Here is an 18,832-nt window from a genome sequence, read left to right on the forward strand (position 1 = left end):
AACCCTCTGCTTAAAAATCTAGCCCTCCCCACTAACCCTAACCATACTTGTAATCCGTGCCACCCTTTGGATTTTGAACCCTCTGCTAAGAGCAATGGGTCTTGGGGCAAATGGGACTGAAGTTGCTGCAATCTTGACCCTGATCTTGGAGTCTGAAGAAGGGTCTCGACCAGAAACGTCCCCCATTCCTTCTCTCCCAAGATGCTGCCTGACCCGCTGAGTTACTCCAGCATTTTGTGTCTGCCATGGACTTCTGGAGGAACTCAGTCAGTGGGTAAGGCAGCATCTGGTGAAGTATACCAGCAGGCAATGTTTTAGGCCGGCACCCTTTTGCATGCTGTAATAGTTTCATCTTTGTTAACTGTGGGCTTATTTGCACTTAGTTATCTTAGTTTTCAAATATTTACCCTATATCAGCAGTGCTTTCCAATCACAACAGTTTTCTGTTTAAGAAAAATCTTTCTGCGGATTGTCTCTGATTACTTATCCAGTCACCCTACATTTGTGTCCTGTGCATCTTTTATGTGAAAGGAAGACTCACATTTATATCATGCTTTTTATATCTATATTAATGTCCCAGATGGGTTATTTCTGAAGTATAATCAATAACGGTAGAAATTGCAGCATTTAACATTCCCAGCTTTGGTGACTGGATCATTGCAACGGAATCTCTTCCACCTAATGACGTGTCAGTGGTCTTATCTTACAATGCTTCATTCAATGTTTTCAGTTCATTTATCCTACAATCCATGAAGTCCTCTCGCGGCCAGTGGGGTAGTTCTGCCCACAGCATGATTGGTTTGGCGGAGCCTGCCTAAGTGCATGATCGGGTGGCACGGTGGTACAGCGGTAGAGTTGCTGCCTTACAGCGCCAGAGACCCAGGTATGACCTGGACCTCAGGTACGGTCTGCGTGGAGCTTGCACATTCTTCCTGTGACCGTGTGGTTTCCCCCCCCCCCCCCCCCCATGAGTTCTCTGGTTTCCTCCCGATTCCCAAAGACGTGCGGGTTTGTAGGTTAGTTGGCCTCTGTAAATGGATGAGAACATGGGACAACACAGAACCAGGGTGAACAGGTGATCATTGGTCAGCACGGACTCGGTGGGCTGAAGGGCCTACCACACTGTATCTTTCAATTCAATTTAATATAGCACTCATAGGATCTTATGTCATAAGGTCATAAGGAATAGGAACAGAATTAGGCCATTCGGCCCATCAAGTCTACTCCACCATTCAATCATGGCTGATCTATCTCTCCCTCCTAACCCCATTCTCCTGCATTCTCCCCATAACCTCTGACACCCGTTCTAATCGAGAATCTATCTATCTCTGCCTTGATCATATTCACTGACTTGGCCTCCACAGCCTTTTGTGGCAAAGATTTCCACAGGTTCACCACCCTCTGACTAAATAAATTTCTCCTCACCTCCTTTCTTAAAAGAACGCCCTTAAATTCTGAGGCTATGACCTCTAGTCCTGGACTCTCCCACTAGTGGAAACATCCTCTCCACATCCACTCTAGCCAAGCCTCAACTATGATCAAGAATCTTCTGATGCTTGACTCCAGCTGTGTGGCCAGGTTTTTGAAGCCACGACCAAGAAAGGCCCTCAGTTTACAGAGGTCCAATGAATATCTCTGGACCCTTATATCCAGCTGCCTAAACATGTCCTGAGAAGTGACTGCCCACATATTGACCAGCAATCTCTTAGGACCTATAAGCAAGGTTACTAACCCAATATGGACACAAAAAGCTGGAGTAACTCAGCCTCTCTGGAGAGAAGGAATGGGTGACGTTTCGGGTTGAGACCCTTCTTCAGACTGTTTTGCGATAAGGGAAACAAGAGATATAGACAGTGACGTGGAGAGATAAAGAACAATGAATGAAAGATATGGAAAAAAAGTAACGATGATAAAGGAAGCAGGCCATTGTTAGCTGTTTGTAGGGTGATAATGAGAAGCTAGTGCGACTTGGGTGGGGGAGGGATAGGGAGAGGGATTGCTGGGGCTACCTGAAGTGAGAGAAATCAATGTTCAGAGCAGATTGGGAGAGGAATAAAGGTGTGATTTGTGAAATCTTACATGTTCCTCCAGTGAAGCTATGTTACAAGGAATGGTGACCTACAGCAAACAAGATGCTGAACCTCTAAGAGGGATACAGTAGATCAATGTGTAGGAAGGAACTGCAGATGCTGGTTTACACTGAAGATGGACACAAAATGCTGGAGCAACTCAGCGGGACAGGCGGCATCTCTGGAGAGAAGGAATGGGTGATGTTTTAGGTCAGGTCTGAAGTCTGAGTCTGAAGAAGGGTCTCGACCCGAAACATCACCCACTCCCTCTCTCCAGAGATGCTACCTGACCCGCTGAGTTACTCCAGCATTTTGTGCCTATCTTCAGGGATAGGTGATAGTTATATTTTGATGTAACTTGAGAAATAAAACGTCCTTTTCATGATTGTGTAGGAAAATAACTGCAGATGCTGGTACAAATCGAAGGTATCACAAAATGCTGGAGTAACTCAGCCGGTCAGGCAGCATCTCGGAGAGAGGGGATGGGTGACGTTTTGGGTCGAGACCCTTCTTCAGACTAAAGAAGGGTCTCGACCCGAAACATCACCCATTCCCTCTCTCCTAGATGCAGCCTGACCTGCTGAGTTACTCCAGCATTTTGTGATACCTCCTTTTCATGATTTGTCGTGTGCATCGGGCCAAAAAAGGAACTGGTGGAGCTTGCCAAAACGTATGTAAGGGTGGCACAGTGGTATAGGGGAGGAATTGCTGCCTTACAGCGCCAGAGACCCAGGTCTCTGAAGAGCGGAGTAGACTCGATGGGCCAAATGGCCTAGTTCTACTCCTATAACTTGTGAATGCTGGACTTTACTTTTTCTTTGCAAAGAGCAAACTAGTGCTTTACTGCCTTCATCCATTCTTTAAGTAATTGATGGGATGTGAGGGTTGTGGGCCCTGTGGTGTGGTGAAGGTTCTCCCCATTTGCTGTTGCACCATCAGTTTCAAGATCTCGACTCAGAAACAATGAAGGAATTACAATACATTTCCAAGTCAAGAAGGCATGTGGTTTGAAAGGGAGTCTGCGGTGGGTGATATTCCCATGAATAGACACAAAGTGTTGGACGAACTCAGTGGATTAGGCAGCGACTTTGGAGAAAAAGGATGGGTGATGTTTCAGGTCGGGACCCCTTCTTCAGACTGACAGTAGAGGGGACGGAACTGGAGGTAAGGATAGGCCAGAACAAATCAGGGCCGGCAACAGATGACCAAGGAAGGGTGGAGTCCATAATGGGTCATGGTTGGCTGTTGAAGAGGTGATAATGAAGGGTACAAGGATGTGAACAGTATGCCTGGTATTTATTGATTGATTGATAAAATGATTGATGCTGCTTGGAAACAGCCTTTCAGCCCATCAAGTCCACGCCGACCATCGATCACCCATTCACACCAGTTAACATAGAAACATAGAAAATAGGTGCAGGAGGAGGCCATTTGGCCCTTCAGGCCAGCACCGCCATTCATTGTGATCATGGCTGATCGTCCACAATCAGTAACCTGTGCCTGCCTTCTCCCCATATCCCTCGATTCCACTAGCCCCCTAGAGCTCTAACTAACTCTCTTTGAAATCCATCCAGTGAATTGGCCTCCACTGCCCTCTGTGGCAGAGAATTCCACAGATTCACAACTCTCTGGGTGAAAAAGTTTCTTCTCACCCAAGTTTTAAATGGCCTCCCCTTTATTCTTAGACTGTGGCCCCTGGTTCTGGTCTCCCCCAGCATTGGGAACATTTTTCCTGTATCTGGCTTGTCCAGTCCTTTTATAATTTTAAAATAATTTTTAATAATTTTTTTAATGTTATCCCACTTTCGCATCCACTTCCCACACACTCGGGGCAATTTACAGAGGGCCAATTAACTTACAAACCCGTCGTCTCTGGGATGTGGGTGGAACCCGGAGAATCCGAAGGAAACCCACGCAATCACATGGAGAACGTGCAAACTCTCCAAGGACAGCAGCAAACCCAGGCCTCTGGCGCTGTGAGGCAGCAGCACTACCAGCTGTGCTACTGGGTCGCCCATAGGATGAGCTGCTCCCCACCTTTGCTGGAAGGGATAGGTTTGGGAGTTGGCATCAACGATGACTTGGCAAGTTGGCGATGCACAATGCATTGCACGATGTATATATAGTGAACAAATTTTAGAGATCAGTCATCTAAGCCCAAGATAGACACAAAAAGCTGGAGTAACTCAGCGGGGCAGGCAGCATCTCTGGAGAGAAGGAATGGACGATGTTTCGGGCCGAGACCCTTCTTCAGACTCGTATCGACAGACAGACATGGTTCTTTAAAAAAGAAACACACTTTGAGATTATTTCCCCTCACTCACCCAGCTGTCCGTAACAATGCCTCGTTTAGTTTGCAGAATGTAAGAACAGAACAATGTCACGGTGAGAATGATCGGTGCCCAGTTTGAAAGATGTCTCAGGCCGTCCTCCTAAGGAGAGGTCAGGATGATCCTGAACTCCCCCGTCTGCCCACACAACTTCACCTTTTGCTGAGTGTAGCAGCTCCAAACAGGACACACCAAGGCACGTCCCGGCATTCAGAGGGTGGGCCAGCTGTGAGCATCTGATCATCGCTAACCATTAAAAGCCAATCTTTTATTTTGCACAGGCATGACAGGAAAGGATTTAAAAGATGAGCCTTACTATTTCTCAGCAGATTGATTGCGTGTTTTATTATTAACTCTTCAAGCAGCAGTTAAGATAATTGATATGCGAATTGAATTGAATTCCTGTCTCTTCGAAGCATTGAGGTGACTCAGTATTCCCATTTATTCATCTTGGTGAGAGTTAGTATACCGAGTTCTTTATTTCATTGACCAGGATTGGAAAAAACCATGTAGGCACAACATTTATTGCGCTACCGCGGCAAGACCACCAACCTAATCAAGGACCAGCCTCAGCCCCGTCATTCCCCCTATTCCCCTCTCCCATCAGACGAGAGGTACGGAGGTTTGAAAACACACGTCTCCAGATCCAGGGACAGTTTCTTCCCTGCTGGCAATGGGAACGGATCTGCCAGCGGAGATCCATAGCCCCGGCCGCAGGGGCCAAAATTCGACCCGCCGATCGGCCGCTGAAGTCCCAACGAGATCAAGATCGGCTGCCTCACCCGGCCAAGGCAGCACATTTTTGGGGGGTCTTCCGGGAGGGATTTCACGTACGCTCTCGTAATTTTATCCGGATTAAAGAAGGTTTCGGACCACCAGTTGCCGGAATATCAGTGGTTGACTTGCATAATGCAGATATTTCTTACAGATCTTAACATCATGAAATGAGTAATTTGATCTCTGTGAAAACAAGTGCTGATCAATCGGGACTCTGGCAAGCAAGCTTTTCAATTTGTTTTTTGTGTGTTTGATGAAAAGGCAGGTTGTCTGTGGCACATGCTGTTCTGTGTTCTAGGAATTAACAACCAGCTCGACTAAGCTCTGTTAAAGCGGCTTCGCTTTATTTCACACTTTGCCTCTTCTTTGCTTCAGTTCCAGGTCCACCTGCAGGAGTCAAAGCCGTCCCCTCCTCAGCCAGCAGCGTGGTCGTGTCCTGGCTCCCCCCGACCAAGCCAAATGGGATCATCCGCAAATACACCATCTTCTGTTCGAGCCCAGGGTCTGGGCAACCAGTAAGTTGGGAATCTTCTTGCCCCCCGCCCCCATCTATGCATTAACATTAAATAATCAGCAACATTCTCCCAGGAACACCAGGAAATGATAGATAGCTCCAGGGTCAGATCAAGAGTCATCCTGCCAAGCCCCTTATTGCTGATCCAATGATGGCTGGGAAACTTGTAGCTTCCCTATTGAACTCCTCCTTGACATCGTAAGAAATCAGAGCAGCAATAGGCCAATCTGCCTCTTGAAACAGAGAAACATAGACAATAGGTGCAATAGAATTCGCCCTTCGAGCCAGCACCACCATTCAATATGATCACGGCTGTGATCATCCAAAATCAGTACCCCGTTCCTGCTTTTTTCCGATATCCCTTGATTCCTTTAGCCCTAAGATCTGAATCTAACTCTCTCTTGAGCGCAGTTGAGCTGCATCCCCACACAATAAGATCTGATGTTAGGTTTAGGTTTATTGTTGTCACACATACAACGAAAAGCAACATTTTGCGTGCTATCTGATCAGATAACACTGTACATTATTACAATCAAGTCCAACTCACGTACAATGGGTAGAGCAAAGGAGATGATAAAGGGAGCAGAATGTAGTTGTCAGCATTGTCGCACATCAGTTACACAGACAACGTCTAATGTCCACCACAAGGTAGAGATGGATAGAGGGAATGACATTGCTTATTGTCCAGTCTTCTGGCACCTCACCTGTTTGACTGAACCAAGTATCCTACAGTCCGCTGACAACAAGGTATTAGGTAGATAGGTACACAGTTGCAATATGAAGTGTGTGTTTTTTAAAGAATTTATTTATTCATAGCATGTGGATTTGGGGATATTGACATTTATAGTCATAGTGACATAGAGATGTACCAAATAGATATGGACCCATAGGCCCACCACATCAATGCTGGCCATCATGCCCACTTATGCTGACGTTAATCCACTTGCCTGCGCTAATTCCGTATTGCTCTATGACTTCATTTGGCATGTCTCTAATGACTCTCACAAACCAGGCTGCATCACAGCTTGATTTGAAAAATAGCTCTGCACAAGACTGCAAGAAACTACGGAGAGATGTACAGTAGATGTAGCCCAGACCGTCATAAAAAAACCGGACATTCCACCATTGACTCCATCTACATTTCACGCTGCCTCAGAAAAGGAGCCAACATAATCGAATACTCGTCCCACCCCGGCCATTCCTTCTTCTCCCGACCTCCATCTGGCAGAACATGCAGAGGTTTGAAAGCGCATGCCACCAGACAGGAATAACTTATTCTTTTCTGTTATCAGGCTTCTGACTTGTACTTCCATAAGCTGGGGTACAACCCTATTCACCTCCACCCCATTGCAGACATTGGACTTTGTCTATGGAACTGATGTTTAATGATGCTGAAAACTATATTCTGCACTCAGCATCTTCCCCTTTGCTTTATCACTCATACATGAGTTTGCCTTGATTACATATCTATGTATATATATATATATATATATATATATATTTATATATATATTTATATATATAATAATAATAATAATAATAATAATAAGCATTTATTTTATATAGCGCCTTATCGGGAGCTCAAAGCGCTTTACAAGAACAATCATAACATAAAAACAAACAGACAAACTATCCTAACGGATATATATCCTAACATATATATATATGTGTGTATAGTATTATCTGATCTGATTGGAGAGCATGCAAAACAAAGCTTTTCACTGTACCTCGGTACCCATGACACTAATAAACCTAAACCTAATCATTCAAGTACCTGGCGATATAGTCATAGAGACAGACAGCGTGGAAACAGGCCCTTCAACCCAACGCCCACACCGACCAAGATGTCCCATCTACACTAGTCCCACCTACCTGCTTTTGGACCATATCCCTCTAAACCTGCCCTATCTGTGTGCCAGTCCAAATGTTTCTTAAACGTTGCGATACTACCTGCCTCAACTACCTCCTCCGGCAGCTCTTTCTATACACCCACCATCCTCTGTGTGGAAAAAGTTACCCTCAGGTTCCTATTTAATCTTACCCCCATCACCTCAAACCCATGTCCTCTGGTTCTTAATTCCCCTACTCTGGGCAAGAGAATGTGCGTCTACCCGATCTATTCCTCTCGATTTTGTCCATAATTGGTGGTGACTGGCATGGGGAGGCATTTGACATTCAGACACGTTGATGGGCCTGGTGTTGTGTCCACAGGGAGAGCAGGTTGCCTTCCCCTCCCCCTCCCCCTCCCCCTCCCCCTCCCCCTCCCCCTCCCCCTCCCCCTCCCCCTCCCCCTCCCCCTCCCCCTCCCCCGCCCCAGGGAATACTCGTGAACCAGGTAGCTTTTTAACCAAAGAATCCGATAGTTTTGCCATTCCCACTGTGTATGCTTATGCATGTCTCTGGGCAGTGAGGCGGGACAGGGAAACATTGTTCAGGCTCCCCAGAGTATTTCAGGCCTGCAGTCAAACCTGGCACTGATGGCTCCCCGAGAAGGCTGCCCTTCTGTGGAGGTCACGTATCCTCGTCTCACCAGCCCACTGGGGATAACGTTGACCTGGGGATCTGGTGCCTCATCCAGAGGCAGTCCCAGGGAGTGATGGAAGTGTCACAAACCCCTTCAGCACAAAGACCACGTTGGAAACGAATCAATAATCTCAGACCTCCATTAAATCATAATTCCACATGAAACTCATAATATGAAACTGCTACATGGAAAGAGCGGTTTAATAATGTTTTAAAATGCATCCTTTCAAATGTAAATCCTCTGATATCAAGTGGGGATTTCTTTTCTCTACAAAGCCAAATTCCTTTCAAACATTAACAAGCATCAATCAAATATCATCTGAATAAAAGCAGCATAACACCCACTCTCATACAGAAAATACAGGGCTTCAATTTCCACTCAGCAAATATTGAAAACAATTTAATTGTATTCAGAAACTGGGTATAAATGTAAAAGCGATTTGGTATAGTTCAGTGATGTGCAAAAACACAGTAACTGAGAGCCGGGCTTTCTCGGTACATGCTGATGTTGATGGAGCTACCCAGTGTAGTTCACTCTGACCTGTGCACAATTGCCCAGCACAATTGTGCAGGTTCCAGACCACAGAACATGGGCCTGAGCAGCTGATCTGTCACAAACAGGCTGACCGCCTGGAATTTGTTGTTTAACAGAGGGTTTACCTCAGATCCCAGAGCTCCATGGACTCCAATTTAATAGACGTTGTGACACAAGCTCACATAAAGGCAGGGAGCCTTCCGTAATGTCATGTTACAAGTGACAGGAGTAGAATTAGGTCATTCGGCCCATCAAGTCTACTCCGCCATTCAATCATGGCTGATCCATCTCTCCCTCCTATCGCCATTCTCCTGCCTTCTCCTCATAACCTCTGACACCTGTACTAATCAAGAATCTATCTATCTATGCCTTAAATATATCCACCGACTTGGCCTCCACAGCCTTCTTTGGCAAAGAATTCCACAGATTCACCAGCCTCGGACTAAAGAAATTTCTCCTCATCACCTTCCAAAAAGAACGTCCTTTAATTCAGAATGTCATCCTGAAATCTCCAGCTTTACATCTCCCCTCCCCCTCCCATCAATCCCCAAATCGTCTGTGAATTGCCCGAAACTCTGGGACAATTGCATTGCAACTGCAATAATTTAATGGAAAAATTAAATTCAGAAAGGCACCAATTAAATGTAACCAGAGTTTGCAGTTCCTCCCTACACCAATCAAATGTAGGATTGGTAGGAAAAAAAACTGCAGATGCTGGTTTAATTCGAAGGTAGACACAAAATGCTGGAGTAACTCAGCGGGTCAGGCAGCATCTCGGGAGAGAAGGAATGGGTGACGTTTCGAGTCGAGACCCTTCTGAAACGTCACCCATTCCTTCTCTCCTGAGATGCTGCCTGACCCGCTGAGTTACTCCAGCATTTTGTGTCTGCCTTAAATGTAGGATTGGTTTGGACATTCAAAACTTGATGAAAAAGCTTCCTCTCAGGATTTTTTGATTGGCATTTTTTTTGCACCTATATGTTTTTTAAATTGACATTTTTTGGACATTTTGAATTGGAGCCAGCATAGGAAATAAATTAATTCCCCACCATTTTTCCATCCTCACCATTGCTCATACTCTCTGCGATTTTCCCATTTTACAGCAGAATACAGTATAAATGGATGTTAAAGCATGTCGATACCACCGTCCTCCCCAACATTGACTCTTCACATTCCCCCCAAAAAACACCCAACATAATCAAGGATTTTCCACCCGGGTCATTCCCTCCTCTCTCCTCTCCCTCGGGAACAGCTTCTCTTCCCCGCAGTTATCAGACTTCTGTATGGTTCTCCCATAAGCTAGGGTGTAGTCCCAATCTTCCAACCTATCTCATTGCAGGCAATGGACATTTTCTCTGTAACTGTAATGCAATAATGCTGTAAAGCTACATTCTGCTCTCTGGTGTTTTTGCCTTTGCACTCTCTGTGATAGCTATGTATGGGCTGATTGTATTGGGGACCGTGTAGTACGATTTGGTAAGTGGGAAGGATGGAAACAAAAACCTGTATCTTGGTAGGTGTTGCATTAATAAACCAATAGCAATACTCACATGGGAAGAGGATGCAATATAGGATCTTAGAAATGCTGATAAGGAGGAATAATGCCGGTAAATCAACCTATCAACTTTTTCAGTCAGAGAGTTGTAAATCTGTGGAATTCTCTGCCTCAGAAGGCAGTGGAGGCCAATTCTCTGGATGCTTTCAAAAGGGAGCTAGATAGAGCTCTTAAAGATAGCGGAGTCAGGGGGTATGGGGAGAAGGCAGGAACAGGGTGGATTGTGGATGATCAGCCATGATCACATTGAATGGCAGTGCTGGCTCGAAGGGCCGAATGGCCTACTCCTGTTCCTATTGTCTATTGTCTATTGTCTATTCCAGCAATGGTCCAGGCCAAGTACCATGTTAGAGTATTTCCCCCTGCTTTTTAAACATTACTATTCCTTAGTCAGTCTCTTTCTACCATTTAGTAGTGCTTCTGTAACTCAAATAGGGAGATACTTTTAATAGGAAAAAAAATCAATTGCATTACTAAAGCAGCTTTAATGAACTCAAGATGCCTCAAAGGCTCTGAGGTGCCTTTTAAGTATAGATTTTATTATAATGGAGAAAACACAGAAGTCAATTTACTCCCAACAAGTTCTGACTAACAGCAATTGATGACAATTCTGTTTTGTAAGGAGGGGTAAATATTGACTAGGAGATTGGGGCAATCTGTTCTTCACAAAACCAGCGTGGAATACTTTAGGAGTGGGAGACGCCAGATATCTGGCATCACAGCCAGCCACTGAAGCACTCCCTCAATACCACAACGCCAACACCAGCCTCACCTTTTTGTGCTTTAGTCTCCATTGTAGGATTTGTTTTAGTTTCTAGTTTGAGTGTAACAGCATGGAAACAGGCCCACTGAGTCCGCAACGATCATCGATCACCCATTTACACCAGTTCTACTTTATCCCAATTTCTCATTCACTCCCTACACATTACGGACAATCTTTCTAGCGAGGCAAATTAACCTCACACACCCGCGCCTTTTGGGAATACGCGAGGAGACCAGAGCACTCGGAGGGAACCCATGCAGTCACTGGGAGAACGTGCAAACTTTGCACAGACAGCACCCGAGGTCAGGATTGAACCTGGGTCTCTGGCGTGGAGAGGCAGCAGCACTACCAGCTGCACTGCTGTGCCGCCACATTGACCTGAGTCGCTGAGCCAGAGTGCAACAATCTATTTGGTCACCAAGGGTCAGAGCCACCACTAATTGGGGAAATACCTGTCTTTTGTCAACATGTTCAACCCCCACCACCCATTTTCCCATCTCCTGACACATCTATCTTTGCAAATCACCTTAAAGAGGAGGTAAGGAGGAGATTCTTCAGCCAGTGGTGAGTCTGTGGAATTAATTGTCACAGACTGCTGTGGAGTTCAAGTCATTGGGTATTTTTAAAGCAGAGATTGACAGGTACTTGATTACTAAGGCTGTCAAAGATTACAGGGAGAAGGCAGGAGAATGGGGTTGAGAGAGAAAGATAGATCAGCCACGATTGGATGGCAGGGTAGATTTGATGGGCTGAATGGCCTAACTTGCTCCAATGATTTATGAACATACCACCACCACACAGCGAATTGGAAAGAGAACAACCGTACTTCCATCTGAACGGACATTTCTTGATTAGCGGTCGTCCCATCCCTTCCCGCCTTGAGTTGCCTGAATATTGACCATGAATAAACAAGTTTTCTGGGGAAAAGAAAAAGAGCTGAATTTCATTTAAAACGCTGTGATTTTTCTCCAGAACAGCTTGCAGCTGCATTCTGCAGATTAATTTTTGAATGCCCGGGGCAATGGTGAAGGATTGACAGCCCTATGTAGGCTCCCCCAGCAAGGACCACACCTTATTAGGACATTGCAGGCCTAAAATCATCACCTTTTGATCCTTGGCACTGAGAACGGTCTCTGCACACTTTTAATATGACCCTCCTGCAGCTGACAAGTCCAGCTTCACACCATTCACAAGCGAGACAGCCAGAGAAAGAACCATCATATTTTAACACTGCAAGCCAGCATGTCCTGTGGAGGGAGAATAATTTCTATTGATACATTCAACTGACAATGGGAGGGTTCTATGTCGATCTGCTTTTCTGGGACATTTTGATTTTAAATCCTACTATGAATTCAGGCCTGCAAAAATGACTTTGTTTTTTTCTTTTGTCGTGATATATTCTCGCCAGAGTTAGAAGTATTGTTTCCAGTGGTATTGTAGATTTCTCCAAGGCAACTTTGACAACATGCCAGCAAAATAACTGTATCAGATCCCCATGGTTTTAACTAGCCGCTTTGATGAACAGATTACAACTCCATGGCAACGCGCAGCTCAGATAGTGAAATGAATATTGAAGCAGAGGTTTTGATAAGTAGCAATTTGCCGACCTCCTGTCACCTTGTCACTGTCGTGCCAGCGTTCCCCCGGCTTTGTAAAGAAGGCAACCTCCTTTCTCTGTTTGTGTCTTTCCTGATCTCCTTGCAGCAAGATGATTTGTAAACCAGAAACCAAAATCAATAGAATGACAGGTGCGCAAATAGAAACTGGCCAAGTTGCATTTACCTCGGTCTAATTAAAGAGAGAATGAGTTGGTAAACCATTCACCTGAGTAAATGTGAATGTGAGGCCGATCCATCAGTGGTAAGAATCTGGAGTGTTGGGATCAGCAGCCCCTTTGATCTCTCGTTGTCACGTCTTACCCTTCTATATTTCTGTGTCTCCCCTGACTCTCGACCCGAAACGTCGGCCATTCCTTCTATCCAGAGATGCTGCCTGTCCCGCTGAGTTACTCCAGCGTTTTGTGTCCATCTTCGATTTAAACCAGCAACTGCATGTTCTTTCCTACAAATGAGTTGGTAAATGTTATTTGAAGCTGGTGCCTCTTGGTAAGACATGACCAAGTACAGTTTGCAACGAGCGACATTTTCACCTTTTATAGAGTCACGGTTAGTTTAGTTTCGTTTATTGTCACGTGTACAGTAAAATGCTGCGGTCAGAATCCACCCGGGTCGCCGGCAATGTGCCGGCAAGTTGGCAGCTCTACCAACTACGCCACTGTGCCACCCTGGTGCAGGTTTACCATAACTTCCCAGCTTTGCTATTCTCCCCCTCACAAAATAATTTATCGTTCTTTGTTTTTGCTTTTCATGGCCTTAATATCCTGTAGCGATTGTAAGTAATTCTAAACTTCAGCCCAAATAAACACAAACGTTCCACGTAATAACAATCCTCCTACTACTACTGGGTGTCTGGTACTTCTCTAAATACAGCCAGTCTATTGCATACCAAGTGTAGGAAGCTGAGCAGTTGGATAAAGCAGGCACTGGACTCTAAGGACACAAAGTGCTGGAGTAATTCAATGGGTCAGGCAGCATCTCTGGAGAACATGGATAGGTGACGTTTTGAGACGAGACCCATCTTCAGACTGAAGTGACTGAACGGTTGAGACTGGACTGTAACCCACTGCCCAACACGACAGATGAAGCAGCTACGGACTAATCCAACACTATTTCTCTCGAGCAGGCACCCAGTGAATACGAGGCTTCGCCGGAGACGTTGTACTACCAGATCCCAAACCTGAACAGCAAGCAGCAGTACCTGCTGTGGGTGGCGGCCGTCACCTCGGCCGGACGAGGCAACACCAGCCACAAGGTCACCGGTGAACCTGCAGCAAAGGGTACGTCCGCTATTACCACTCCCCCCCCCTTGACACAGATCCATGGATCAACTGTAATTGCAACTGCACCTTGCATTTAGGGACACAGTGCAAATGAAATGATGAGAGATGAAATGCAGTGCAAATTCCTGCAAGGAGACAGGATCCCAAGGCTGTCCACAACCTGGCCTCTTATGTGGCTCATTTCCCTGTGAACTTTTCCTATCTGTGTACCTGTCCATTTTAAAAGAAGCCTGTGCAGGTACATGGGTGGGAAAGGTTTAAAGGGAAATGGGGCAAACGTGGGTTGTTGGGACTAGCACAGATGGGGCAGCTTAGTCAGCATGGTCATGGTCAGTTTAGTTAGATAGACACAAAGGTACTGGAGAGACTCAGCAGGTCAGGCAGCATCTCTGGAGAAAAAGGACGCTTGAGGTCGGGAACGTTAGTTCAGTTTGGTTTTACTTTAGTTTAGTTTAATGTGTAAAAGCAGGCCCTTCGGCCCACCGAGTCTGCAACGTCCAACAATCACCCGTGCACTAGGTCTATTTTATTCCAATTTTGCATCCTATAATAATATAATAATAATAATATAATACATTTTTTAATTTGTCATATGTAGGTTGGCACAGGGCCAACGGTACAATGAAATGTATTTGACGAGACAACGGGTCACCTCAGCAGTTGGGGCAATTTACAGAATTCCCCTCCTATACAATTGGGGCAATTTGCAGAAGGCAATCGATCTATAAATCTGCACGTCTTTGGAATGTGGGAAGAAACCGGGGCATCAGGAGAAAACCCTTGTGGTCGCAGGGAGAACGTACAAACTCCGTACAGACAGACATAGGGAGAACGTACAAACTCCGTACAGACAGCACCCAGTCACAGGGAGAACGTACAAACTCCGTACAGACAGCACCTGGTCACAGGGAGAACGTACAAACTCCGTACAGACAGCACCCGGTCACAGGGAGAACGTACAAACACTGTACAGACAGCACCCGGTCACAGGGAGAACGTACAAACTCCGTACAGGCAGCACCTGGTTACAGGGAGAACGTACAAACTCCGTACAGGCAGCACCTGGTTACAGGGAGAACGTACAAACTCCGTACAGGCAGCACCTGGTTACAGGGAGAACGTACAAACACCGTACAGACAGCACCCGTAGTTAGGATCGAACCCCGGTCTCTGGTGCTGTAAGGCAGCAACTCTACCAATGCGCCACTGTGCCACCTTAGGTTGGAACATGTCGGGCCGAAGGGCCAGTTTCCGCACTGTATGACTCTTTGACTATACATGACTGGGCCTCTTATCTCTAGATGAAGGGTCTCGGACATGACACATCGACTGTGCTTTCCCTCCAGCTCCTCTCCTTTATTTTGCTCTCTTGTGCCTGCTTTGTGCCAGTGCCTATTGTGGGGTTTGTGGGCATGGGAGGAGGCAGGAGGTGGGTGAGGGCAGTGTTTGGCCCTGAGACACTGCTCTAAAAGGGCTGCAGTAGGTGATAGAACAACCACAGATAGTTCCAGATATCTCAGCACAAACTGGAAGACCTCCGCTGACATACCTCAGCTGGTGAATGACTTGTTTGGCCATTTCAGACACCTTTTCAGAGGCAACCACAGGGAGTGGGTCTGGAGCTACATATAGTTCAAACTGTGCGAGGACAGGAGATTTCCTTCCTACAGGATATTAGTGGCCCAGATGGGTTGTCACAATCCGATAATTTTCGGTTGCCATCGGTATTAAAACTAGTTGTTGTTGGATTTTATCCCTAAATTCCAGATTATTACTTTAAATTTAAATTCCACAGCTGCCCTGGTGGGATTTAGATTAAGAATTACAGTCCAGTATTGTAACCACTCTTCTGCTAAACTGCTCACCCCTTCCCCATGCATGTGTCACCAAACTCCCAGTTAACTAGCGTTAACCAGTTCAGTGAAAAGAGTCTGAAGGACACAGCACATCAGGGGAGAAAGAGAAAAACAGAGGTAACAATGATGGCTTTCGTCAGATGCCAAAGACCTGAAACGTGAATCTTTTTCCCGTCCCTGAAGCTGAGAGTTCTGCCGAGTATTTCCAGCCTTGACAGCTTTATCTCAGATTTCTATCATCTGCAGGATACTCTTTTTGTTCAGTGATGTAATCCCTTTGTTGTGGATCACTCACAGGCGAGCGTGTTCATTACCAAATTCAAAATACTGCAAGTTTTGAAGTAAATACTACCCAGGTTTGATCCTGACTATGGATGCTGTCTGTACGGAGTTTGCACGTTCTCCCTGTGACCGTGTGGGTTTTCCCCGGGTGCTCTGGTTTCCTCTCCCACTCAAAAGACATGCAGGTTTGTAGATGAATTGGCTTCGTTAAAGATTGTAACTTGTCTCTAGTGTATGTCGGACAGTGTTAGTGTGCAGAGCGATCACTGCTCAGTGCAGACCCGGTGGGCCAAATGGCCTGCTTCAGCACCGTATCTCCAAAGTGACATGAAGTCAACTGAGTTCCATTAAACGTGCATTGCATTAAACATAAAAGTTCAACGTGCATTGTTTAAATGTTCGTGTTAGAGCACCTAGAGTGACCTGTGGCCCACCTTGTGTGGGGTGGAGAATTAATCCCAACCTCCCAGCCACCAGTCCATCTCTGGCCCACTGACAAACTCCCTCAAGTAGTTCCTGTGACAAAATGGCACCAAGCCCCATTCAACACCACAAATGAATAATATTGGAAATGTCAAAGAGCAGAGGGCACAGCTTTAAGTTGAGAGGGGCAAGGTTTAAAGGAAACTGTGGGGCAGGTTCTTTATGCAGAGATTGGTGTGTGCCTGGATCGCACTGTCAGGGGTGGTGGTGGACGGCAGATTTACAAGGCTTTTGGATGGGCACATGGATATGCAGGGATTGGAGAGATATGGATCGTGCGCAGGCAGAGGACATTAGTTTGGCATCATGTTCAGCACCGACATTGTGGGCCAAAGGGCTTGTTCCTGAGCTGTACTGTTCTACGTTTCAGGTTCTATATTCTTACTAAATAAAAATACAAAATGCTATGAAAACTCAATGGCATCTGTGGAATCAGAAACAGAATTAATATTCCAGGTCCAAGACACTTGAATTTTGAATGAATTTAATTTACTAATTTTGTGAAATTTTAGTTTATTATATATTATCTATATTGTGTTTGCAGAGCTGTTATGCTGCTGCAAGTAAGAATGGAATTGTTCCAATGTCAGTACAGATGAACGGCAGATTTCGCAAACCAGAATGGGTTAACAGACAGACAAAGCTGGTTTATTTTTCGAAGCTATAACACCCATAGCCATTTCATCAGAAGGGTGTACAGCACTAACAAATGCCTTGCTGTTTGATGTGTGCAATTTAGTTTCATGCTCTCTTTTTGAAGCATTTGAAGGTGTGCTGATTAAGCTGTGAGCTGCATCTTGTCTGCATCTCTGTTTTGTCACAGTGATCTTCTCTTAATTTCTTTCAATATCTGATTGAACTTTCAATCAGCGAGCCTTTCTGCCAATCTTATGTAAATGCTCATTGTCAGCTTGTGTGCTGAACGGGTATTATTAACCTCACAGGTCAAGTCCTTCCATTGGTAAATGATAACAAGGTAAGTAATGCTCTTAGTTTCCCTCTTTCTGCCTCTCGAGCTCGCTGTTTCATTAAGAGCAGTTGATACAGTTGCTTGTTAGTTTGGCATCTCGACAGCAAAAGGGATTTAATTCCCTTTTGAAGCCTTGTCTTCAGTCTACCTGTCCCTGGAGTGTGGAGGCATGGTAAACAGACTCACCGAACAAAACAGCCTGCAAATAAATTTGTCCGCTTAAGCGGTGGTGTGAGTATCACACGCCCTTCGCACATCACTGAAGTTGCTGCTAATTGGCAAGATTCTGCCATTCTTATTGGAGAGTTGAAAGGGAGAATGTCGGAGGACAGCACAACTGAAGGAACAATCTTGCTTGCTGGAAATCTCAGTCCGCAGCTCCACAAATGGCCCGGTGATACTGTGATTTTGCGCTGAGCTACACAGTCCTGCCAGAGTAGACCATTGTTGTTCTCAGGTTGTACAGTTGCCCAGTGACTGGAGACCCAGTTAGTCGGTCTCCCCTTGGATGATCGTTGAGTGAGAACATGGAAACAAGGAACTTCCGATGCTGGTTTACATTAAAGGACGCAAAACGTGCTGGAGGATCTCAGCGGGTCGGGCAGCATCTCTGAATCTGAAGAAGGATCCTTATAGACAATAGACAATTGAGCACCGAAATGTCACCTATCCATGTTCTCCAGAGATGCTGCCTGACCCACTGAGTTACTCTAACACTTTGTGTCCTTTTATTTAGTGTTTAAGTGCTGTGCTGAGACCAAATGCCAGCTCTTGGACACTTCCTTGTACCTACCCCTTGACCATAGCCCCACAGATGAACACCAGGGCATTAAGTCCCAGGCTGCTATTTTATACTGTGAAATCCCCCTAGAGTTAAGCCAAACTCTGCCATTCCATGGGATCTCCGATGTTTCCTGAGAACAGGGCTATTTCTGCCCAATTAGTCTTTGCTGACTCACAAAGCAGTCCCATCCCCCACTAATGTTTTCCTCTATTGCCTATTTACCCCACTTTCAGCATTCAGTTGAGTGATAACCCCAGTGCCAAGCCCACCCCACCAAGCAGGACAAAAAGTGGGAACTGTTCCCAAGAGCCCAGTTGCTAGGTTCCAGTTGTAGACATTGACTGAGGGAAATGTGGGACCTTGTGAGTGGGTAAAATAGCCTCCTCGTTATCATCTATATTACACACGCAGAACACAGGATGCTGGAGTGCCGTTGATATCAGTGTAACAATACCTCAGTCGGTACTTTGCAATCGCAAATGAATTATTCAA

The 18,832-nt window shown here is 45.6% G+C and overlaps 1 protein-coding gene across 3 annotated transcripts in view; it reads left to right on the forward strand.

Annotated features, from left to right (window-relative positions):
• dscaml1 (Down syndrome cell adhesion molecule like 1) overlaps positions 1–18,832 on the forward strand; it is a 494,811-nt gene that overhangs the window by 409,393 nt on the left and 66,586 nt on the right. For 2 of the 3 annotated variants that reach the window (XM_078426581.1, XM_078426583.1), the window contains 2 exons: positions 5,552–5,691; positions 13,806–13,962. In XM_078426581.1, coding sequence (XP_078282707.1) covers positions 5,552–5,691; positions 13,806–13,962 — 297 coding nt within the window. The remainder of the gene's footprint in view (positions 1–5,551; positions 5,692–13,805; positions 13,963–18,832) is intronic. The other variant, XM_078426582.1, reaches the window with a different exon arrangement.

The sequence above is a fragment of the Rhinoraja longicauda genome, chromosome 32 (assembly GCF_053455715.1).
Source record: "Rhinoraja longicauda isolate Sanriku21f chromosome 32, sRhiLon1.1, whole genome shotgun sequence".
In the NCBI taxonomy this organism is placed as follows: Eukaryota; Metazoa; Chordata; class Chondrichthyes; order Rajiformes; family Arhynchobatidae; genus Rhinoraja; species Rhinoraja longicauda.